Consider the following 22,972-nt stretch of genomic DNA (forward strand, 5'->3'; position numbering starts at 1 on the left):
GAGACCTAGTAAAGCAGTTCAACATGTTCATGTTCTTGGTTGATCGCGTGTATCATCAGAAGTTTTGTAAAGTTTGCTGCGGCATTTTGAAACACATGCCCCGCCCACACCTACAAACAGCGTCCTCCGTCATCTTGGCAGAAACGGAATGAGCTGATTCGTGCGCCATCTAGGGGACAGTGAGTGGCTTGCCCGTAATTCATAATAACTCCACTCATTGTATTATATATAAATGTATTATATGTTTAACTGTATCATGTATTATATATTAACAAGAACCAAATGGTTATTTATATACCACCCTTATTTAATCATTTACCTTTAAAATTAGAATTTAAAATTCTACATTCTTATCAAAAACAGCTATAGGCAGTATACCTGTGGCCAACAGTTTTGATTTAGGAAAAACGTGTATGTTTCGTTTTTAAATACTATGTCCACCTAAAAAAAAATACATTCTAATCAAAATGTCCGTCAGATTTCGCCATGGCGTTGACCCCTATCACGAACAAATGCAGTTCGGATATGCTTCCGTTATTACGAATGGTATAAACCTATTGTCACGGGATCCCCCAAGGGAAACACGGACCCAGAATTGCGGGTTAGAACGATCTTTATTAGATCGACCAAGCTGGAAGGTTTAAAGGGGCGAGACGTAAATCGTGGTCGTGGGCGATAGCTGGGGTCGGTAGCCGGGGTGGTCAGTCCTACAAACAGGCACGGGACACGGAGACACAAGGAAGGGGAAACGCGAAGTCCAGGGGGGCAGGCAGGACGGGAAACTCAGGAGCGGGATTGGGTCTGGGGAAGGAAAGCAGAAAGGGTGAGGAGCACACAACAAGCAGACGGACCAGGCAAGGAATCAGGGGATTTCACAAGACAAGAAAACGCTCGGTATCGCTGTGTGTCATAAGCAAATACTTCGCGATTATGGATCGCGCACTCTCCGCTTATATAGCGCTCCCTTGCGGAGCCTAACTGGCTGTTCCTCCCTTAACCACGCCCGGGAGGTGTGACACCTATAGATGTAGTGTAATCGGGGCGATTAAACCGAGAGCTCATCCAAACTCAACTAGGCATATTAGATGAACTAAGGCCTAAATTACTAATATTTGGATGGGGACTCCGAAAACCACGAAAATCAGGAGTATCCATAGCAAAGCAAAACTAGTGACTGATTCTAGCTAATAAAGTGGAAAAAACGTGCATGTGATAGATACATATAACACAGGGCAAAAGGCCATATGAACCGAAGTGAAATTATCTTACTTCCTCGGCCCAAAGGCACCAGGCTACGCTTGAATATAAAATGTTAAATAAATTCGGCAATGAACTGAACAGTTAATTACAAGGAGTAGGATATTTGAAAGGTGGATTTGATAACATAGTTCTTTCAGTTTTTTCCCCAAACTTAACTTTGCATTTTGTAATTTCTGTTTTTAAGTGAATTAATTCTTTAAGTGATCTATTTGTTTTTTCGTTTGGGTAAGCTAATAATTAATATCAATTATTAATAGCTTGTTCAAATACACAACAAAAACGAGTATAGGCTACTCCACAATCTGGTTGCATTTTTATTATCATTTTACTTTTTTCTCCCTTACATTGTATATACAGTGATGCACATAACTGGTACGCAAGTACGTATTCACCTCTGAAAGTGATATTTGTGGCAATCAATTGTTATAACAGAGTTAAAGCACAAAAAATAGCATATAAAGGATAAATCATGTAGCAAAATTTCCTGTCATATCCGCGCAAAGTACGCATTTGCGCTGTTACAGCGCACAAACAGTTTATACTCCATGTAAGCGCATAGCATCCCGCCACTTTATGCGCGCACCGGTAAGCCGCTGATCTCATAAAAGTCTCACCAAGTGAGAAGCGTTTTTCCGGATACACCTGCCGAAACCGCGAAGAAGCTGCTAGGCACTGCGATCTGTTACTGGATCGAGTCGCCGCTCCAGTCTTCGCTACCCTGCTTTCCGCTTCGTACAGGTCCGTTAGGTTCGGCTCAGTTCAGTTCGGCTGGGACTTTTTTTGTTTGGTTTTGCGAGGCGTCGCCGTGACTTATATGTACATGCAGGGCGGTCGGTCGTTTTCAACTTCGCTCAAGTTTTTTTTTTTTTTGTCTTATGTTGAAAGTTTTTGTTTTTTAGCAGATTAAAAGACCAACTGCGATGGAATGCTGTGGCAGCGCCGAGGTAATAAATGGGGATCCCGAACCCACTACGGAAAACCTTGTATGCATTATTATACCTGATTTGGAAAATAAATATAGCGTTGCAATGTATTTCATCCAATGGACGTTGAATGACGGATGCGGTACAGAAGTTTAGTGTTGTTATTTCCGACTTGATGAAAGAATATGCAACGTCTGCATGTGTTACATGTTAAAGGTAATGACAGAATGTAATAATAATAGGTATATGTCAAATTCAAATTTATTTGTCACATACACAGTACGATATGCAGTGAAATGCTTAGACAACTGCTCGTGACCTAAAAATAAAAGACTATGAATAGGAAAAGGAAATAAATATGAAAATTAAAATAAAGGGTAAATTTAACTAGGGAAAAAAAGTTAAAATAAAATAAGTGTACAACAAAACACACAATATAGAAAATATATGAAGAATATATGAAGAAATATAGAACAATAAGAGTAGCTGTGCGAGTAGGTATATATTTATGTAATTTTTGTGTGGAATGGAGTTAGAATAAATGGTAATAAAAGAATGGTAATGTCCAGGGTTGTGCAATCCACATATTTAAAGTGTCTTGTGCAGTGCAAATATGCTTAAAAGTGATTTATTTAAAGTGACTTGTGATAGAGTGATTTACGTGTACGTTAAACGTATATATTAGTCTGTTTGCGAAGAACTTGGTTTCGCAAAAATAATGACCTGGTTTCTGTATGATGTTGTTCGGTTTGCCGCACATCCCGAAGAATATTCCGTGGTATGCTCCTAAATAATTTAATGATTTCGAAAAATAGATCCCCGAATACAGGCTGTTCACTTGAGTTGTTTTCTAGCAGATATCTTGCATTATATAGCCGATCAGTACCGTCAGCGCGTCGCCTGAGCGTGGTCAGGTGGTTGTGTTCCTTATTTTTTTGGGAAGGCGTCGAACCTCTCGCATGTATGTATTTATGTCCACAGAAGCCAGAACGAGAATGGAGACCTTTAGAGGAAAGGTGCTGCACGGATATCCTCTGGCTCATTATATTCCTGCTGTTCTGCTTCGGCATGGTGAGTCTCAGGCGTGGTATCTACTGTCGGACTCATAACTGCATGACATGGCCGGATCCTGCTGTGACACTCCTGCGCCGGACCTGATACTTACTTAGTGCTTCCATCGTGCTTGGATTATAAATAATAACTTTTACATTTACATTTAAATCCTGCAGTCACTGATACGTTTTCCATATGTATTATGCATTAAAGGTAATTTATATTCTACTTTCAACTCTTTCCACCTCTCTGCCGCTTCTTTGAATATAGGAGCGTGTTTGCCCGCCTTACTCCAATCTCATCCTGTACTGGGAGCCTCGTAGATGAGTATCGAGGTGCTGTTAACGTGGTAAAGCAAAAACAGGCCCGTGTTTTGTACAGTGAAAATCCTCCCAGATTTGCGTGGAGAGTAAGAGGAGAATCTGCTGGCATTAAAATAAGCATTTAAAGCTGCTTGACTGCGCACCTATTAGCCGCATCTGTTTTTTTTTATCCCTTTGATTTTGCAAGTCACCTCTTTTTAAAGATGAATGGTCGATATCTCCTGTCCTGTTAGTCCTACAATCGAAATTCTTTTTTCGGCAGATACAGACAGCCTTGCCCTACCAACTTGCCATTTGGACTATGAAGCTCCGCCTACTTAGATTTTTTGCTAATATGCATAATTTGCAAAACTGACTTCTGCCTGTAAATCCGACCCTGACCAAATCAGACAAATGAGGTGTCCAGACGATCAGTGCCCCGAGCTGATCACAATAAAAAAAACAATCTGACATTTCTGTACCATACGGTCATCAGCCACGCCCAAACTCCACCCAAATTTGGCCAGTATCGGTCTGACAGTTGTAACTTCGCCCTGACTTAGCCTACCTTCACCAAATTTGAAATTCTACCTCCCTACCCCATTCTGGGTACACGATAAAAGGCGGGCCGCATTTCGTCAATAGGGGGCGCTACAAATAAAAACTGCCAGTATCTCCTCACTGCCTTGACCAATCTGACTGAAATTTTGCAGATATGTAGCCTCAGACCAGACATGTATCATGGCAGTCATTAGTCATAAAATCCTGACCACCATCAGCCAATCAACACCAAGCAGCATTCTGACAGGCCTTTGACAGGCTTAACAATAGCCAGTCTCAACCAAAACAGGGTGGTACATTTGTCTCCCAACCCTTAGCATACCCTGCTAAGGACACCCCAATCGGCCACATGGGGGCGCTACAGCGACAGGTTTTGCATTTCTGCTTATTCCTCCTGAACTGTTAAGGATAAAATTAAGATTTGTTACAGATCCAATGTGCTGGCTCATGCAAACTCAATGCCGTATAGAACTTCATCCTACCTCTTTCGCCTTTGGCCTATTTTGTAGGAGTCTTAAAACAATACTTTTCGCTAACCTCCTTGGATTTTCGACCAACCTACATAAATCTGGTATCATTCAAATCAGGAGACAGTCATGGTAAATAATTATTCAAAAAAATCCTATTTTATATAGGATCCTATAGGTACGGCCACCAGCCACACCCAGACCATACAGGTGCCACGCCCACTTCAATCAGACAGGCTGTATCTCAGGCCTGCCTCAGCCAATCATCACCAAACTTGAATATGTCCTGTAGGGCGGTATTGGGAAAGGGCCCTCCAAATTTGGTGCCGATCGGTCAAACGGGGGCGCTACAGAAATGTAACATGTGTCTCTAAACCTGCAAAACCAGTGAAACTGACATTTATCTCATTTCTGTTCAAGTGACATAATACTGGTCAAAATCCTTTGTATTGCAAGTTCTGTGATTCATGCCAAGTCAAAATATATGTATTGCCTAATGACAGTCATTTGCATTCCCTTGTGATATTTAAAAACTGAATAAATGACATATTCCTATAACTCTATAATTACTGCTGACTTATGCGGTAGTCCCCCAAATAAGCAGTTGTTATGAATATTTAAGAATATTTATTTATACTCGCACAGGTATTATATACTAAGCTTAACCTACAAGATCTAGACTTACCACGTTAGGTAGGCAGGTGCCAATTTCTACATAGTACTACATCTGACAGAAACCACACATTCATTTGGGCTCATGCAGTCCATCAGAGGCTTCTGCATTCTGTCCGACATCTACTGACCTGTTAAGCCTACACTAAAACCATCTCCATCCTAATTTCTACCTACTACTCAGACTATCTCACCCAAACCAGTCCTGTTCTGTCCTACATCTACTGACCTGTCAGACCTACAATTAACAATCTCCATCCTGTTACGAGACTATGCAGTTCTGTCTGACTCTTTACTGTCCTTGCTGCTGGTGTCAGTCAGTCCTCCTGCTCTCTGCCGTTCTTCCTCTATTACTTGTCCTACCTGTCTGACCGTCCTACGCTTTGGACTCTTCAGTCACTGCCTGCAATTACTAGTTATTATTATAATAATTATTATTATTATTATGGGATGCCCCTGCTCTGCCTGAGTGACTGACTGGCAGCGTTGGACTCCCGCAGATGTTCATCTGCGGGTTTGCCATCGCCTCGGGGGCTGCTTCCAGGCTGGTGTCGGGCTATGACAGCTTCGGGAACACCTGCGGCCAGAGGAACTCGCCCATAGCCGGCATCCCACTCAGCGGCAGGGATCAAACCCAATACAAGTGAGTCCTCCGCACGTACTTACCTTTCAGTGATCTGTTCTCTTACTGCGTTGGCATGGCAGGTGGCCCGTTGCCTCCCACCTCCCGGGCCAACCCATCGCAGGGCACAAGGTGGGGAACAACCCAGGATGGGGCGCCAACCCATCACAGGGCACAAGGCAGGGAACAACCAAGGATGGGGCGCCAACTCATCACAGGGCACAAGGCAGGGAACAACCCAGGATGGGGCGCCAACCCATCACAGGGCACAAGGCAGGGAACAACCCAGGATGGGGCACCAACCCATTACAGGACACTATGGACACAAGGCAGGGAACGACCCAGGATGGGGCGCCAACCTATCGCAGGGCACAAGGCAGGGAATAACCAAGGATGGTGCGCCAACCCATCACAGGGCACAAGGCAGGGTACAACCCAGGATGGGGCGCCAACCCATAGCAGGGCACAAGGCAGGGAACAACCAAGGATGGTGCGCCAACCCGTCACAGGGCACAAGGCAGGGTACAACCCAGGATGGGGCGCCAACCCATAGCAGGGCGCAAGGCAGGGAACAACCAAGGATGGTGCGCCAACCTATCGCAGGGCACAAGGCAGGGAACAACCCAGGATGGGGCGCCAACCTATCGCAGGGCACAAGGCAGGGAATAACCCAGGATGGGGCGCCAACCCGTCACAGGGCACAAGGCAGGGTACAACCCAGGATGGGGCGCCAACCCATAGCAGGGCGCAAGGCAGGGAACAACCAAGGATGGTGCGCCAACCTATCGCAGGGCACAAGGCAGGGAACAACCCAGGATGGGGCGCCAACCTATCGCAGGGCACAAGGCAGGGAATAACCCAGGATGGGGCGCCAACCCGTCACAGGGCACAAGGCAGGGTACAACCCAGGATGGGGCGCCAACCCATAGCAGGGCACAAGGCAGGGAACAACCCAGGATGGGGCGCCAACCTATCGCAGGGCACAAGGCAGGGAATAACCCAGGATGGGGCGCCAACCCATCACAGGGCACAAGGCAGGGAACAACCCAGGATGGGGCACCAACCCATCGCAGGACACTACGGACACAAGGCAGGGAACAACCCAGGATGGGGCACCAACCCATCGCAGGACACTATGGACACAAGGCAGGGAACAACCCAGGATGGGGCACCAACCCATCGCAGGACACTATGGACACAAGGCAGGGAACAACCCAGGATGGGGCACCAACCCATCGCAGGACACTATGGACACAAGGCAGGGAACAACCCAGGATGGGGCACCAACCCATCGCAGGACACTATGGACACAAGGCAGGGAACAACCCAGGATGGGGCACCAACCCATCGCAGGACACTATGGACACAAGGCAGGGAACAACCCAGGATGGGGCACCAACCCATCGCAGGACACTATGGACACAAGGCAGGGAACAACCCAGGATGGGGCACCAACCCATCGCAGGACACTATGGACACAAGGCAGGGAACAACCCAGGATGGGGCACCAACCCATCGCAGGACACTATGGACACAAGGCAGGGAACAACCCAGGATGGGGCACCAACCCATCGCAGGACACTATGGACACAAGGCAGGGAACAACCCAGGATGGGGCACCAACCCATCGCAGGACACTATGGACACAAGGCAGGGAACAACCCAGGATGGGGCACCAACCCATCGCAGGACACTATGGACACAAGGCAGGGAACAACCCAGGATGGGGCACCAACCCATCGCAGGACACTATGGACACAAGGCAGGGAACAACCCAGGATGGGGCACCAACCCATCGCAGGACATACTCGCAGACTATCCTTTTTTTTTCCCCCACCACCCCCCCCCCTCTGCGGAGGACTGCTTTATTTCTATTCATTTATTTATTTTTATTTATTTCCTCAAGAGAAGGGGAGGAAGAGAGAGGGGGAAAGAAGGAAGAAAATGGAGAAGAGGGGAGATAGAGAGAGAGGGAGGGAAAAGAAAAACCTGCTGAAGAAAGAAAACAATAACCAGCATCTATGCGAATCACAATGAACATGTTTACAAGCAACAGCCGATGAAGACAGTGTGTGTTCATAAGGTTTCTCCATGTAAATGTCTAGTAGTGTGCGTGGGGAGCCCCAGCCCCATCCCTCAGGACATGAAGCAGACACGGAGGAGGCCCGGACCCCAGACATCCAGAGGCCCCCCAGGGCATAGGAGCCCCTGGAGGACCACCGAAGGGAGTATTGCAGCCCCCACCCAGAAAAGGGCAGAGGAGAGCTCCGGAGTGAGGTCATCCGGCAGCCACAGTTAATGAGCCCCAGGGGGCCGGGGTGGCGAGCCCGCAGGCTCCGGCGGCGGCCAGCCATACCAGGGCAGACCAGACCCCAGGCCCATAGATCCAAGGCCCCCCCACCCCCCAGCAGGGGTCCAACAGAGCCAGGAGGGCCAGACCCCGGCAAGCGACCACCGAGGGTGAGCCAGCACCCACCCGAGCATCCAGCCCCGGACATCGAGAACCACCAACGCACCAGCGGTCGGGGGCCCCATCCACTGGCAGGGAGTGTGGTGGGGGGGAATAGAGCCCGAGATGTTATTTCAGGTGGAGTCTAGGACCCAACCATGTACGGGGGCTGAGCCCCCGTACATCCACCGACCCACATCCCGGCGGCACACCCACCAGGACCCAAGCCCCCCCAGCCCAGCCGGAACCCCGGCCCAGAGGCAGAGCGCCCCTAGAACCCCAAGCCCGCCCCGGATCTACCCAGGAGCAGCACGGCCACCAGGCCGGGAACCTACGTCCGCCGGCACAGGCTCCCCCAGCAGCGCCGCCTGCAGCCGGCAGAAGGACCCCACCCAAGAGCCACCAAAGCCCCATCCAGGCCAGGACCGCAGTCCCAGCGCCGAACCCCCCCAGCAACCCACCCCCAGGGAACCCCCAGACGCCCCAAGCCAATATGCCCCCCCCATGCCAACGACAATGACCAAAGCGGGACAAAACCGTGACCCCCACCCCTACTAGGTGATGGAGCTGATCAAAGGAGCCCAGAGAGATTGATCTAGTGTGGCGGCAGAAGCTGTATCAAGACTAATATGGTTCAACAAACTGTCTCAATATTGGTTGATATTAAGATTATTCTTATTCTTCCAGTTCATAAGGACAGTCTTCTTAGCAATGCATAAGGCGGTGAAAGCCATGTGGGTTGTGTTAAAATCTGTAGTGACACCATATAGGTCGCCCAACAAGCAGACTGAAGGGGATGTTGGAATGGTACATTTCAGACACTTTGATAAGTCTTCACAGATCCTGAGCCAGAACATCTGAGTAGGTGGACAGAAAGCATGGATGTAACTGTCAGGTGTGTCTCCTTGACAGTGTGAGCAGATGTTAGAAGACGTAAAACCCATCCTGAACATCCGATGCCCTGTATAGTGCACTTTATGCAGGATTTTATATTGTATTAACTGTAAACTGGGATTTCTAATCAGTTCAAAGGTTTTTAAACATATCTTAGACCAGAAATTGTGGTCCCAGCTGACTGATAGATCTGCCTCCCATTTTGCAATGATTCATCCATTTTAGAAAGTGTCTAAATACTGTAAAGTATTTTACACAGTAATTTGGGGGTTTTGAGATTAAGGAATTCTGCCACACTTGGTGATATTTGTAATTTGATTTGATTAGACCTTAATTTCTTTTTTACTATAGATTTAACTTGTTGATATTCTAAAAATTTATTCTTAGACCATCCTAGTGACATGAATAATAATGATTTTTAGAAATCGTACATATTTAGTTTAATGTCGTAGTACAGGGGTAGGCAACCCTAATCCTGGGGTGTTGGTCTCCAGCAGGTTTTCCATCCTACCTGATCTCTGATGAACCACACCTGATCTCAGATAGTATCTCATCAGGTCGGATGGAAAACATGTTGGATACCGGCACTGCAGGATCAGGGCTGCCTGCTCCTGCCAAAGCACAATCCATTCACGTATTTTAGAACCTTTGTATTCTGTCTTCACAGCATTAAGTTTTGTGCCATCTCCTTGTTTAGGTACGTCTTCGTCCTCGAACCCTGCAACATCGACACTGAGTACAGGAAGATCAAATCCATGGTACTGTGCGTGTCCAAGTGTCCCGATGTTCCACTCGTGTCATACGGCAGCCTCCAGAATTTTGCTCTTCAGAACGGTGAGGTGTTCACACTGACCTAATACGCAGCCAAAGTGTTCTGGAACTGAAATGAATGTGTTTCTACTTTGGGGTAGCGTAGTTGAAAGGTTCATGAATGTTTAGTCTTTTAACAAGTTGTGGTTAAACTGCAGTGTCAGTGAATGTTTGTATAATTTTTGTAGGTTCCTTACTTTGCTCCTACGACTTGTTGCCTGACCAATACACCACAAGTCCAGAAAAAGCCACAAAATGTCCCAAGCTTCCTGTACCGAAAAGGTGAGGCCGGCTTTGTTGTGTCCTCTATAGCCAAAGCTGTCTTTTGGCTTCGCTCATGGGAGTTTTTACTTACACAAAATGTTCTGAGGGCAGAAGGAAAAATGGTTGGTTCAGGGAGAAAACCAATCAAAATGGGGAGGAGGTGCGTCCAAGCAACTAATCAGATGTCTTGGTCCTGCCTCCTCTAGTCGCTTTTTGATTGGTTATCTCCTTGAGCCAGTCATTTTCTTTTTGCCCTCAGAACATTTTGTGTAAGTAACATTCCGACAAGCTTTGTCTTTGTCTTTTATGACGTCATAATGATGCTGAGCGTCTCACCCGAACACAGCTCGTCTCTGCCCATCTTCCATCGCTGCGCCCCCATACACATCGCCTGCCACTTAAAATTCTCGGAGGCCCTCATCACCTTCATCGGCCATGACAGCACACAGCACGGACTCCTCGCCGGAGTGATGACCAGCAAGGAGATCATCGTGGGCCTCTGCTTGCTGGCTTTAGGTACAGTACCCTGGATACAACGTTTTCACCTTTTCAACGTACATATTTCTAATTCCCGTTCTTAGCCTATGTATTATTCCAATAGCAGTCATTATTTACAGCGTACACCCTTACAACGTATACTTCGATACAACATCCAAATTTCTAGAGAAAATACGAAAACTAACCATCATTACAACGTACCGCCTGTCTCCCCGCCCACCACAACTTGTGTCGCTACATCTACCTGTATCTACCTGATCTTCACCCGACAATGCACATTTGTCTATTGCGTTGTAACGTCCCGTGTTAAATGAGTTGCCTTGACCGATCGTTACTGGACTGCGTAGTAATGGCTTGTTAAGTGTTGTGTGCGTATTCTTTGTTTATTAAACCTTGTGAAATACCGGTCATGCCGGTAATTGTGAATTCAGAATAATAATGGAAGTAAAGGATTTTATGATTTAATTTGACCAATATTTCATTAATATTTTAAGGCCAAATGCCAATTTGGATGTGAATGTTTATTTTAAAAATCCATTTTGACCAGCCGTTGTGTATTTTCGTTGCCGTTTATCGCCGGCCGGCACTAAGTAACTGTGAGTAATTTAAGGAAAATTTCAAGTATCCAATTGAGCTTTGTCGAATTATTTAACAAGTAATAATGTGTTCGTTTGTTTTGTAGTCAATTTAAGGGTCTGTTCTATTAAAGTTTTATCATTTACATGGATATTTCGTGAGTTCTTTCATCCATCTTGCACTAAGTGGTTACAACGTTCTATGCATATAACGAACATGTTTTTGATATCCCGTCTTGTACGTAGTAACGAGGTTCGACTGTAGCTTCCTGCACGCTATCAGCCTGCTTGCGGTTTATTCGGTTTTCATGCTGAGTCTCTGTACACTGCAGTTCAGTGCTGGTCAACTCGTCAGGCGACGTGCACAGTACCAGCCAAAAGTTTGGATACGCCTACCCACAGAAAGGGTTATTTGTGTTACATTCTCTGCATTTTAGAATAAAGACATCAAGACTATAACATATATGCAATCATGCACTGACCAAAATAAGTATAAAACAATTATTTTTTTGCGGCGGGGGGGCAGGCAGCTCTCTGGGTTGGGACTCAGAAGGTTGCCAGTTCAGATCGCTGATTCAGCAGATTGATCCCACCTTTGGGCCCTTGAGCGAGGCCCTTAACCCCCGTTGTCCCAGGGACTGGCTGACCCTGCTTTCTCCTCCTTTCATGAGGTGGCCTCCTGGGATGCTTCTCCAGCTGTCCTGAAGGAGGTCCCACATGTATGCTGAGCCCTCATTGGCCGCTTTTCCGTTACGCCCATGTAAATGCTGAGCCCTCATTGGCTGCTTTTCTGTCACTCTCTGGTTAAGCTCTTCCAAAACCCTTTCTGCAGTGTTTAGTTCAGGTGACCAGGTCATGTGATGCGACACTGTCACTCTCCTGTGTTGGCGGCTTGGTGTGTCCAAAGTTTTGACTGATACTGTAGGCAGCCGCTTAGGGCACCATCCTGTGTGAGGGGCACCACCTTCGCCAGTCGGTTTCACTTTCTCTAAAACTTGCCTAGGGCGCCCCCCATGGGCTCGGACCGGCGCTGCTGCAGTCGCACGTATCTTTTCTTCCACTCTGAACTGAGTAGTTATCTGTCTGGAGTAAGTCAAGGTGTGACTGAACAGCACATTTCAACACCTGTTTGCCAGGATGACTGACCCAACGGGATTGTAAAATGGTCACAGAGTGAAGAAAAGACACATCATAAGTCAGGCCTGTCCAGACATAGCTGATCGATTTAGTGAAGCACTATCAAACTTAAGTGTGTTGTGTTAAATTATTACAGTTGATGGCCAGTGAAGAGAAAGATGTAGACATCCAAGCTGCGTTATAGCTGAGAGCTTTGCTAATGCTCTATTCCCTAGGGCATCTTTTGTGTTATCGGCGCTAGAGTGAGGGCTGATGGCCCATAATGAAATGCCTCGTCTCTCTCCTGTCATGCAGTGCTGTCGTTTATCCTGATGTTTGTCATCCGCTACATCTCTGCTGTGTTGGCCTGGATCTTCACCGGAGTTGTGATCCTCGGCTCGTTGGGTGAGCTAAGATAGCCCTCTGTACCCTTGATTAGACTGCCGAACATCCACCAATTCTGCATTTACACCAGAATGGATTTCAAGAACAGTGTTTCCTAATCCAGTCCTCGGGGACCCACAGACAGTCCACATTTTTGCTCCCACTAAGACAGTCCACGTTTTTGCTCCCTGCCAGACAGTCCACATTTTTGGGAGCAGAAACACGAAGCGTCTGTGGGTCCCACGAAGACCGTGTTGGGAAATGCTCTTCTAGAGTATTGCTCTGAATTACAGAGTAGTATGTTACCAATCACCACCAAAAAATGAAAGCTAGCTTGGTGCCCCATCGTTTAATTTTTTTTCACCAAAAAGCTGTGATTTTTGTCAATGAATATCAAATATTATAATTCAGATTTCTAGAAAATTATAATAGGCTTTTTCACTGCGCATTTTGTTTGTATTGATAATTGCTAAATAGCTCGAAGCCACAAACCCAGGTCTATATGTATTAAGCGTAGCTGATGTGGGACAAGATGATCCGCTTTGTTTGTCTCCAGGAGGAACCGGTGGGCTCTGGTGGCTCTATGCAGATCACCGGAAGGCTTTGAGTACAACCATGGCTTCAAATGAGCTGCAGGTGGCCCAAGACAATGTCCATGCCTTGCTAATATATGCCATCATCGCTACTGTTTTCACAGTAAGTACTTGAGTTTTGATTTATTTTCGTTTTGCTGTGTAAAACGTTAATATCACAGAGCTGTCGCAGAGTTTTACAGGTAGGGTTTTACAGAGTTTTACCATCAAGCCTCACATTGCTGGAAACTCAATCCTGTCTGGTTGATTTTTTTTTATGGGGGGTGTCTTTGTGTAAATGGTGACATAGACTGTCAGCAAAGTACCAATTTGTACCTTTGAGGGTAAAACTATCTGTCACTGATGTTGTGCCCTTGAGGGTCTGCTAATTGTATCTCAGCTGTAAGCAAATGTACCTTTGTGAGGTATAGAAATAGACACAGAGGAACGCTGTTGTGCTATTGGAGGGACGTCAATGTTGTTTGTATGAAACTGCAAGACGGTACCCCCTTTTTCTGACTCTGTATGTGCAAGAAGATGCTTTATAAATGTTTTCATATGAAGTAAATTACTGGAAAAGCAAGAGTTTGCTCGAAGATCCTTCCTCTTTGGCAGTTTTATGTTTTTCTATTTTTGATGGTTGACCACAACCATATAGACACTAATTAAACTGCCTTGTGATCTGTCTCTCTGACCTTGCATTTTCACTCACACTTAATATATTTATGACATGGCTGGTTACTGGGTGTTCCTGGGGAGTTTAATGTGTGGTTGTTGATGGTGGCCTTCTCCCGTGCAGGTGGTCCTACCCCTCCTGGTGTTCATCATGAGGAAGCGTGTGGCTCTCACCATCGCTCTCTTCCACGTGGCTGGGAAGGTTTTCATACGCTTGCCTCTGCTCGCCATCCAGCCAGTTTGGACCTTCCTGGCCCTCATGTGCTTCTGGGTCTACTGGGTCATGGTTCTGCTCTTCCTTGGCACTGCGGGTGAGGACGAAGTGGGTCCTTGCGCTCGCGGTCGGATTATTTGGGGGCCCTAGCATGTTGTCGGCACGAGCATTTGGGTGTTGCCGATTTTTTAACGAACTGTTGCATTTTCCCAGAGTCGGGGAGGAGCCCTGACTTGCGGGGGCCTCAGGCTAATGTCTACATAAATCCGCCCCTGCTCACACTCACTCTGCAGATATAGGACCTTAGACATGTGAAGCCAAAGTTGAAACTGTGGCACAATATGGTGATGTGTTGCTCTGCAGTTTTGAGATCTGTGCCTACGTCCAGACGGTTATGGATTCAAATCCCATGGCAAGCAGATTAATCATATCACAGTTGGGGCCTTGAGCAAGGCCCTTCAGTTGCTGTATTTTTGACCCCATTAGCTGGTGCTCTTGGTTAGATTTGGGGCATACTTTCAGCCCTTTTATGAACAGAGAGCACCATCTAGTGGGGGTCAGTAAATACAGCAAATGGTTCATGAAGCTTCGTTTTGCCATCACTACTTAACCCTAGTTGCTCCAGGAACTCTCACTGACCTTGATCTCTGATCCACACTTGTACATGTCATGTCAGTATCTGCTAAATAAATGTAAATGTGAAGGATCAACACAAAACCGCTGGTACTCTATTGGTGAGGGTACTTTAGTTCTGTTTTATTGTGTCCTGAATTGTGTGTGTGTGTGTGTGTGTGTGTGTGTGTGTCTCTGTCCTCAGGTAACCCAGTCAAAAACAACCAGACGGGTTTTGTGGAGTTTCACATGTCCGGCCCCCTGATGATTACAACATTCTACCACTTCGTGGGGGTGATCTGGATCAGTAGGTTCATCTTGGCCTGCCAGCAGATGACGGTGGCTGGGGCAGTGGTCACCTACTACTTCACAAGGTTGGCGTGCGTCATACTAAGCACCAGTGATGGCCGAATGAAGCTTGAGGAATTGCTTGCTGTATTTTCTGACCCCACTAGATGGTGTCCTCTGTTCAAAAATAGGGTTCAAAGCATGACCAAGTAAACCAAGAGCACCATCTAGTGGGGTAACAAAAAACAGCAAATGGTTCATGATGCATCATTTGGCCATCACTACTAAGCACCTACATTCTTTAATTAATCATAAGTAGCCCCCTCACCCAGTGGCCTAAAGTAGCATTGTGAACATAGAGAAAACAATTGTGGGTTTTTAATTGACTTATTTGTTTGTTTTACTCTATTTTGCACTTGGAGACCACTGCGCTTAGTTCCTCTTGCAACCCAGCAGAAAAAAGGTTTTCGTATTAATGGTGGCCATTTAAAAAATGTATTAAAATCAAAATGCCCAGGATGTCCCCTGCGTTGTACAACAGGTTTCAACATGATTGAATATATGGTTTGTAAGACCAGAGTCTCATGTCCCCTGCAGGACAGAAACGAACTGCTGAATCTTAGGAGAATGGTTTAGATAACTACTAAGGGTGAATCTTAATATTCATACTCAACCATGCTTGTGTTCTTGTGTACCCATTTTACGCCATCTTCCATTGACCAGGCCCAATACTTAGAACACAAGTACAGAAGACTGTAAAATTCCCTGGATGTTGGTCTTGCTCCGCCCTAAATATCAAGGATACACTGGTTTCAACCTCGCTATGCTATGTAAACATCCATCCCTAAAGGCTGGATGAGCAAGCTCTGTAGCACCCCCTAGTGGTCTTCTCCTTTACAGTGTGACAGTCCCTTTGTTTCGCCATCACAGGGACAAGTCCAAAATGCACGGGACCCCGATCCTCACGTCCGTCTTCCGCCTGGTACGGTACCACCTGGGCACGGTGGCCAAGGGCTCCTTCACTATCACGCAGGTCAAGATCCCTCACCTCATCGCCATGTACATCCACAACCGACTCAAAGGAAAGGTACGGTCACAGCTGGCCCCGTCTCGCACGGCTGGGCGGCCGGATCGATGAAGGCTGTAGGCATCTTAAGCTAGTGTGCAGACAGACGTTGTCCCTGAACATTCTGAGGAACGTGCTCCTGCTGATTGTTGCAGGTAATCATTGCTCCTGGTACGTTCTGGGATAAGTGGACTCGTCTGGACTTATCCGATGATCCTAGTGGCACTTCAGTACATTCGTTCTGTGTAAAAATGGTTTTAGTGATCGCAGTGGTGAAATGAGCTTAAAAGAAAATCATGCAGAATTATAACCTGCTTGCAAGGTGGCGTATTTCCAAAATATCGAATGGTATTTGTATAAAGTGAGGTGAAATACTGTAGGGAGTTCAGTATTAGTGTGGTAAAATTCCTCTGAGGAATATATATAGTTACATTGATTAAATATGTTAAATGCATAATCTGATTTTTGCTGGTTTCAGGAAAATGCCGTCGCTCGCTGTTTGCAAAAAATTTGCATTTTCTGCCTGTGGTGTTTGGAAAAGTGCCTCAGCTATGTGAATCAGGTAGGTCTTATTTCCATTTATACTACGGGACTGTTGAATGCTTGAATGTTATTGGCTGACGAACGTTCTGAGGTGTGCAATTATTTTCAGATAACCGCACGGCGAACGTAGTTCCAGGTAGCTCTCTTGACCGCATTAAAGTTCCGTATCACTTCGCATAGTTAACTGTAATAACGGAAATTAGCATACAGTACCTATACAGCACACAGGACTAACAAAAACAACAACATGACAGACGATTTTCCGAAAGTAAATTTTAATATTTACGGTGAATATGAAACTTTCAACAGCTGGGCTGCAGCAGTATTAGTTAGCCTAGTGTACCAACTTAAAGGCTACACATGACATTTCTCACTAGCGAGGTAATAACAGCGCTGCATCTTAAAGCAGACTTACAGTTTAGAGACGGTGCTTCAGAACACTGCTGAGGGACACACAGAGGTAGCCTAATTCATACAAGCTCTCTCTCTCTCTGTTTCTCTTTCTCTCTCGCTCTCTTTCTAATAACTTCATTATTAACTGTATTATTCTGCTATCAACGGCTCAAGCCTCCATTGCCAGCTTTAAAATGACGTTTTGGAACTAGCAAAAGAGTCGTTGGATGAGATGCGGAAGAAATAATCCTACTCACAATAGCGATTTAAGTAGGAAAACCGGACGAATCCCTTGAAATATATCATCTGATCGATGTCTTGAGGTGTGGCAACCGTAGTATAAGCGGAATAATTGACTCCGGACCGTTGAATTATTAGAAAATAATGCACACCCGAGGTGTAACGGCCACTCCGCTTCGCGTCGTGGCCGCATTACCACCTCGGGTGTGCATTATTTTCTAATAATTCAACGGCCCGTCGTCAATTATTCCTTACTTAAGCCATGTCTTGTGCATACACCACTAACTGTCTCCTGTGACTGAAACGTACTTGACCCCCCCCCCCTTGCAGAACGCGTACACCGCCACCGCCATCAACAGCACCAGCTACTCTACGTCGGCGCGCGACGCCTTACTGATCCTGGTGGACAACGCCCTGAGGGTGGCCGCCATCAGCACCGTGGGCGAGTTCATCCTGTTCATGGGGAAGGTGCGGCCTGGCGACGCGGCCGGTCGTTGCGGGAGGAGGCCGTCGACCTGGCTTCGCTCGTTTTCATTCGTTATGCTCAAGCATGCACATGTCGACAAAGAGCGCTGGCCAGGAGTGCTTACTGTCAGACACGTGACCGCCTAAATGCTGCAGGCGCACTACCTGGAAATGTACTCTCCTCTCCTAAATCGCAACACACCAGTAGTAGCCTGTCAGTACAATTGCATAATTGCCTCATTTCAATATAAAATGATTCATATTCCAGTATATATCAGTACACACACACATAGTGTGTGTGTGTGTGTGTGCGCGCCCCCCCCAAAACAGTCAGTACCAAACTCTCTCTCTCTCTCTCTCTCTCTCTCTATATATATATATATATATATATATATATGGAGAACATTTTTTCTCGATCTTTATGATCATCTAATATGCTGACTGTTTCGTGGCTGGAAAAACGCTGGTTAAATTTTGAGCATCCTGGATGACGTCATGAAGACAGTAGCTGCACAGTTGGTTTGTTGGTGTGCGTGTTAATCTTTGTGTCCCTGCTTCTGTCTGGCCTCAGATCTTGGTCGTGTCCTGCACGGCCTTTGTGGGGGTGCTGACGCTGAACTACCAGCGCGAGTACACCGTGTGGGTGGTACCGCTGATCATCGTCTGCGGCTTGGCCTTCCTCGTGGCCGACTGCATCCTCTCCATCTTCGAGAATGTGGTGGACGTCCTGTTCCTCTGCTTTGCCATCGACACCAAGCACAACGACGGCAGCCCGGGCAGGGAGTTCTACATGGACAAAGCTCTCATGGTGAGTTCAGTCCCCATATGGGTCAGTGAAAGGTGTTTAATATTCTTCGTGTGTGTGTGTAGTGTGTGTATTTATTTATTTATTCAAAATAAGAGATTGGGTCCGAACGCTGATGGTGCTTGCTATTATATTAGAGTCGCACAGTGGTTTCCACACATACTTCTGTATTATGTTTTCATCCGAGTGTATTTCCAAAAGTACTGTAAATGGGGATGCACATAACTGGTACACAAGTACCCATTTGCCGATTGAACAATACGCACGGTAATTTTTTTCGTGGAAATGCAGATGCATGCTTAATTTTTTGTGCCTTTGCGCTGCTATGACACAAAATTACCGTGCATCCAGTTAATACGTATTTCATTTGCGGTATACAGGTTAAAATGTAGGGTGATTTCTTGTCATAGCCGCTTTGTACTGGGAATGCGTACTTGCATACAAATTATGTGCATCCGAGTTTATAAAGACAAAGCAATCACACTCACATAATTAGCTAATAGGTCCAGGATGGATCGTCGAGGTAGTACCCAGTCAGGGAGGCGTCGTCGAGGTAGTACCCAATCAGCGTCATTTGTTGTTTGACGACAACACGACCACCACAACTGTCACCCATACCAGTCTGCATGATCTTCAGAAAATGATATACGGTCTTTTGCCTCACATCTCCAGGGTTGGGGTTTGTGGCTCTATGTGTGTATGACTTTGCATGTTTTCTTGTGGCACAAGCTTTTGTTTCCTCTAGGTACGTTGCCTTCCTACTGCAATCTGCAGCCTAATTGACATCCTCTATATTGCACATAGTCAATGATTTTGTGTGCATGTACCCTGCGACAGACTGGAATCTAGGATGTAACCCTACTTAGGGCTGTATGCTGCCTAGGGTAGGCTCCAGCCCCCCCCCCACCCCAACAACCCTGACCAGGATTGGTTAGAAGACAGATAGATGTGTTTTATTGGCATCCTCTGGTTACGGGATATCAGATACAAGGTCTAAGCTAGCAGTGGCACCCAGGTGCTGCATGAGCCCCTCGGACGTTGAGGTGGGCCTGACTCTCCTGCTTCCACTCCGGCAGGAGTTTGTGAAAAGCAGCCGGAAGGCGCAGGCTGTCCCCAGCCGGTCCGACGGCACCGACGGCAGGGAGATGAGGCCCATGGTAAGTGAGGAGACCGCCGGACCCCCTGCACCGGGTTTTTGGCCCACGGGTCTGTAAATCCGGCCAACTGGGAGGGCACTGAGCCGAGCAGCACGTGTCCATCGCCGCTAAAGGGCATCGTTTCTAACAAATCCAGATTCTGCCCTTCATGGCATGCTTTCAGAAAAGAATGTTCTCCCTTTTACCTGCTGCTTCTTATTTCCTTTAATTTTTTATTTTTAAGTGGCTTTGGTGGTTTACGAGGTATGTTATTTTTAGAGCCCAACTTTTACTGCCCAAGTAAAAAATGTAAAACACAAGTACTGTTGCATCCTGAGCTGTTGTGTGACTGAAGGTGTGACCATACAGCTGGGGTATTTATAAGTGTATATATCATAAATCTCCATTAATTGTGTGGCTGTTAGCATGGGCTCACTGTAAATGCCTTTCATCCTCAGTTTTAATACTTTAAGAGTAAACAGGCTCCCGTTTTCTATCAGTATTTGGTTTGATTATTTTTGCGACAATTATTGCAATATTTATAAGACAGAAAAGGAGTTGAAAATTCACCCAAAATAAACTACAGCCAAACAGAACTTGCAGTAGATAAGTTAGTGGTGGTGTCCTGAGTTGTAGTGACATCACTAGCTTCTCCTTTTACTTTGAACAGAAGGAGCTGTGATTTTGCCCTGTTTTTTGATAATTTGTAGAAATTTGATGTAAAATAATATTCGACTCCTCTTCCCTCTCCCAGGCCGGTGGACAAAGCTCAGCTTGACCAAAATCATCCACCAACTTTTTATGTTTTTGTTTGCAAATTTACTGTGTTACATTCCAGATGTTTTTATTTGTTTAACAATGTGTAATATGTTTACTAGGATTTCACCCCAGGGAACAGAAGATCTTAAGATGTACATTCGCTTGACGTAACGGAGAACTTCTTACTTGAGCTCCACGTATTTTAGCACCTGGTGCGATTTCCAAGCGTGACAATTGTGATCCACAGTAGCACGACTGTCAAACATACAGAATCACTTTTGGATCAGTCTTTCAATAAGTTCCATTGCGGGTTTTAGTTTTAATATCCACCCCTCCCTACAATTTTTGTTTTTAATATGTTTTACGTATCTGATTTATTATACATATTCTTTATGGTGGCAGTGTTTTGTTTTATTGTTTAATTTTTAATATTCATATATGTTTTATACTCCGAATCCAAGCAAATTTGCTTGACTGTCGATAGCGTAGCTATAGAGCTCTGTAACTGACCAATGAGAAGGAGGCATTCTGACACTGCACTCTGATTGGACATTTTCTCAGGGTAATTGTGGACAGCGGAATTGTAAATTGGCTGAGAACGTCATTGTTGGCCTTATAGCTGCAACGCTACTGACAGGAAGTCGGTTATAAATCACTGTGCTTGACCCTGTTTGTTCACCAACAAAAATAAATCTTTAGTTCATTTGAGCACTGACACAGAATTTCTGTTTGACACTAATATGGTTTTCAAATATACTACTTTTTAAACTATGTTATTATTTACATTAGATTACATGTTATTATTTTGGCTTTACGTTTACAGTTTGCTTTCACTACAAGAACTGGGTATATCTGGTTGTATTATTTTAGCTATTTAATTTGTGGGGATTCCGGGATGGAAATGGGGGGGCATTGATGCCGTAAGCCTGGATGTTTCCTTGTTCTTGCTATCTTGTCGTATACCTTTTATTTAGGTCACTGGGGGGTTTATCATATGCTTTAACAATTTGCACGTCTTAATGGCAATAAGTTTGTAAACTTGCTTCCTTTATGATTCTTTATGTCCATAATTTTAATAAAATAACGAAAAGGACAATTTGTATTGCTTTCTAAATTCTGTGTACCAAATGTTTTATTAACGGGGGGGAGGGGCTTCCCTGTGTCACCATGGCAATCAGCGATGGTGTCATTCTGAGGAGGTAGGATCCCTGCTTCCTGTGCATTTAGTACTATGCTGCCATCTTTCCTCCCCGATCCACCCCGAACTGTCTGAAACTGGTGACAATCTGGCAAAACCTAATGTCCTAAAATGGCTGAATACACAAACTTTTGGGGAAAAGAAATCAACAACAATGCTTCAATACTACAGAGTTGCCCTACTTGCGTGTGCCCGTATTTACAAATACACCGCTGCATTAACTTTCAAAACTTTTTTTTTTTTTTTGGGTACAGCTTGCAGTTTGACCAATACAGAGTGTGCAATAGAGTAATGTGAGACGCAGTATAAAATAACCAACCCAAGAAAATATGTTTAAATATTTTCATCCTCCTTCCATGTTTAGGAGAGTCTGAAGTAGTGCTTAGCTGAATAACTCTATGATTTCCCAGACACATTTGTGCTATATCAGTCCGCAGGGCTATTTCATTATTCCATTTACTGTTGACACCTACATGCGACAGTGTGGAGCAAAATCGACCCCATGAATCATTTTATCTCACTGAGGATACTACACCTGGGACACCCCACACCCTTTACCACATTCTCCAAAAACCACACACCCTTTATACTCCCGTGGGACCGAGAGTGGACCAAACCCTGAACAGTCCCTCAGCCTGGTGTCGGGGGTCTACGACAGCGCCTCTCTTAGGTTGTCCCTGTCCACACACAGGAATCTTACCCATCCTTGGCCTGTTACGCAGTGCTATGCTACTGCATGCAATGCATTCACTGTCCAGCCTCCACCATACAATGCCGTGCCACGCAGTGCGCACACCACCCTGCCCTCTGCCCCTGATGTACCAAGCCTTCACTGTCGTGTCTGGTCCCCGCGGGTGACAGCTTCCCTGCTGTCTGACGGCTTCCCTGCTGTCTGACGGCTTCCCTGCTGTCTGACGGCTTCCCTACCGTCTTGTGCCCTGTCGCACAATATACTGTGGCACCACTCAAAATCACGGACTTTCCCAAGGTCTCGTGCATCCACCTAACCCACGTAATAGGTCACTCAGGTCTCCACTCGGACCGCACCCTTTCCCTATCACAGGTGGATGAGCACTCTCCCTATGGCCTTCCTAACCGTGTTCAGCGATTCCCACAATCATTGTGGACTCTCAAACGCTACCAGTCACATAACCTT

At 45.9% G+C, this 22,972-nt stretch overlaps 3 protein-coding genes across 6 annotated transcripts in view; 2 read left to right on the forward strand and 1 right to left on the reverse strand.

The window, feature by feature from the left end:
- LOC125720520 (phospholipid-transporting ATPase ABCA1-like) overlaps positions 1-2,007 on the reverse strand; it is a 43,202-nt gene extending 41,195 nt beyond the window's left edge. The window contains exon 1 of the mRNA XM_048996021.1: positions 1,875-2,007. The gene's annotated coding sequence lies outside the window, so the exon portion shown is untranslated. The remainder of the gene's footprint in view (positions 1-1,874) is intronic.
- LOC125720524 (choline transporter-like protein 1) overlaps positions 1,861-22,972 on the forward strand; it is a 37,467-nt gene continuing 16,355 nt past the window's right edge. The window contains exons 1-17 of one of the 4 annotated variants that reach the window (XM_048996031.1): positions 1,861-1,998; positions 2,163-2,204; positions 3,165-3,254; positions 5,739-5,881; positions 9,901-10,037; positions 10,202-10,295; positions 10,624-10,793; positions 12,782-12,871; positions 13,407-13,546; positions 14,222-14,408; positions 15,129-15,297; positions 16,142-16,298; positions 16,756-16,839; positions 17,784-17,921; positions 18,490-18,726; positions 19,800-19,880; positions 20,614-21,714. In XM_048996031.1, the coding sequence (XP_048851988.1) occupies positions 2,181-2,204; positions 3,165-3,254; positions 5,739-5,881; positions 9,901-10,037; positions 10,202-10,295; positions 10,624-10,793; positions 12,782-12,871; positions 13,407-13,546; positions 14,222-14,408; positions 15,129-15,297; positions 16,142-16,298; positions 16,756-16,839; positions 17,784-17,921; positions 18,490-18,726; positions 19,800-19,880; positions 20,614-20,637 (1,965 nt within the window). In that variant the 5' untranslated portion in view covers positions 1,861-1,998; positions 2,163-2,180 and the 3' untranslated portion in view covers positions 20,638-21,714. Of the gene's footprint in view, positions 1,999-2,065; positions 2,205-3,164; positions 3,255-5,738; positions 5,882-9,900; positions 10,038-10,201; positions 10,296-10,623; positions 10,794-12,781; positions 12,872-13,406; positions 13,547-14,221; positions 14,409-15,128; positions 15,298-16,141; positions 16,299-16,755; positions 16,840-17,783; positions 17,922-18,489; positions 18,727-19,799; positions 19,881-20,613; positions 21,715-22,972 lie in introns of those variants that run through there. The other 3 variants (XM_048996030.1, XM_048996029.1, XM_048996032.1) reach the window with 3 other exon arrangements.
- Positions 2,171-22,972, forward strand: part of LOC125720523 (choline transporter-like protein 1) — a 37,157-nt gene continuing 16,355 nt past the window's right edge. Inside the window, exon 1 of the mRNA XM_048996028.1 lies at positions 2,171-2,204. Coding sequence (XP_048851985.1) covers positions 2,181-2,204 — 24 coding nt within the window. The 5' untranslated portion in view covers positions 2,171-2,180. The remainder of the gene's footprint in view (positions 2,205-22,972) is intronic.

This window comes from Brienomyrus brachyistius, chromosome 25, assembly GCF_023856365.1.
Source record: "Brienomyrus brachyistius isolate T26 chromosome 25, BBRACH_0.4, whole genome shotgun sequence".
Lineage (NCBI taxonomy): Eukaryota > Metazoa > Chordata > Actinopteri > Osteoglossiformes > Mormyridae > Brienomyrus > Brienomyrus brachyistius.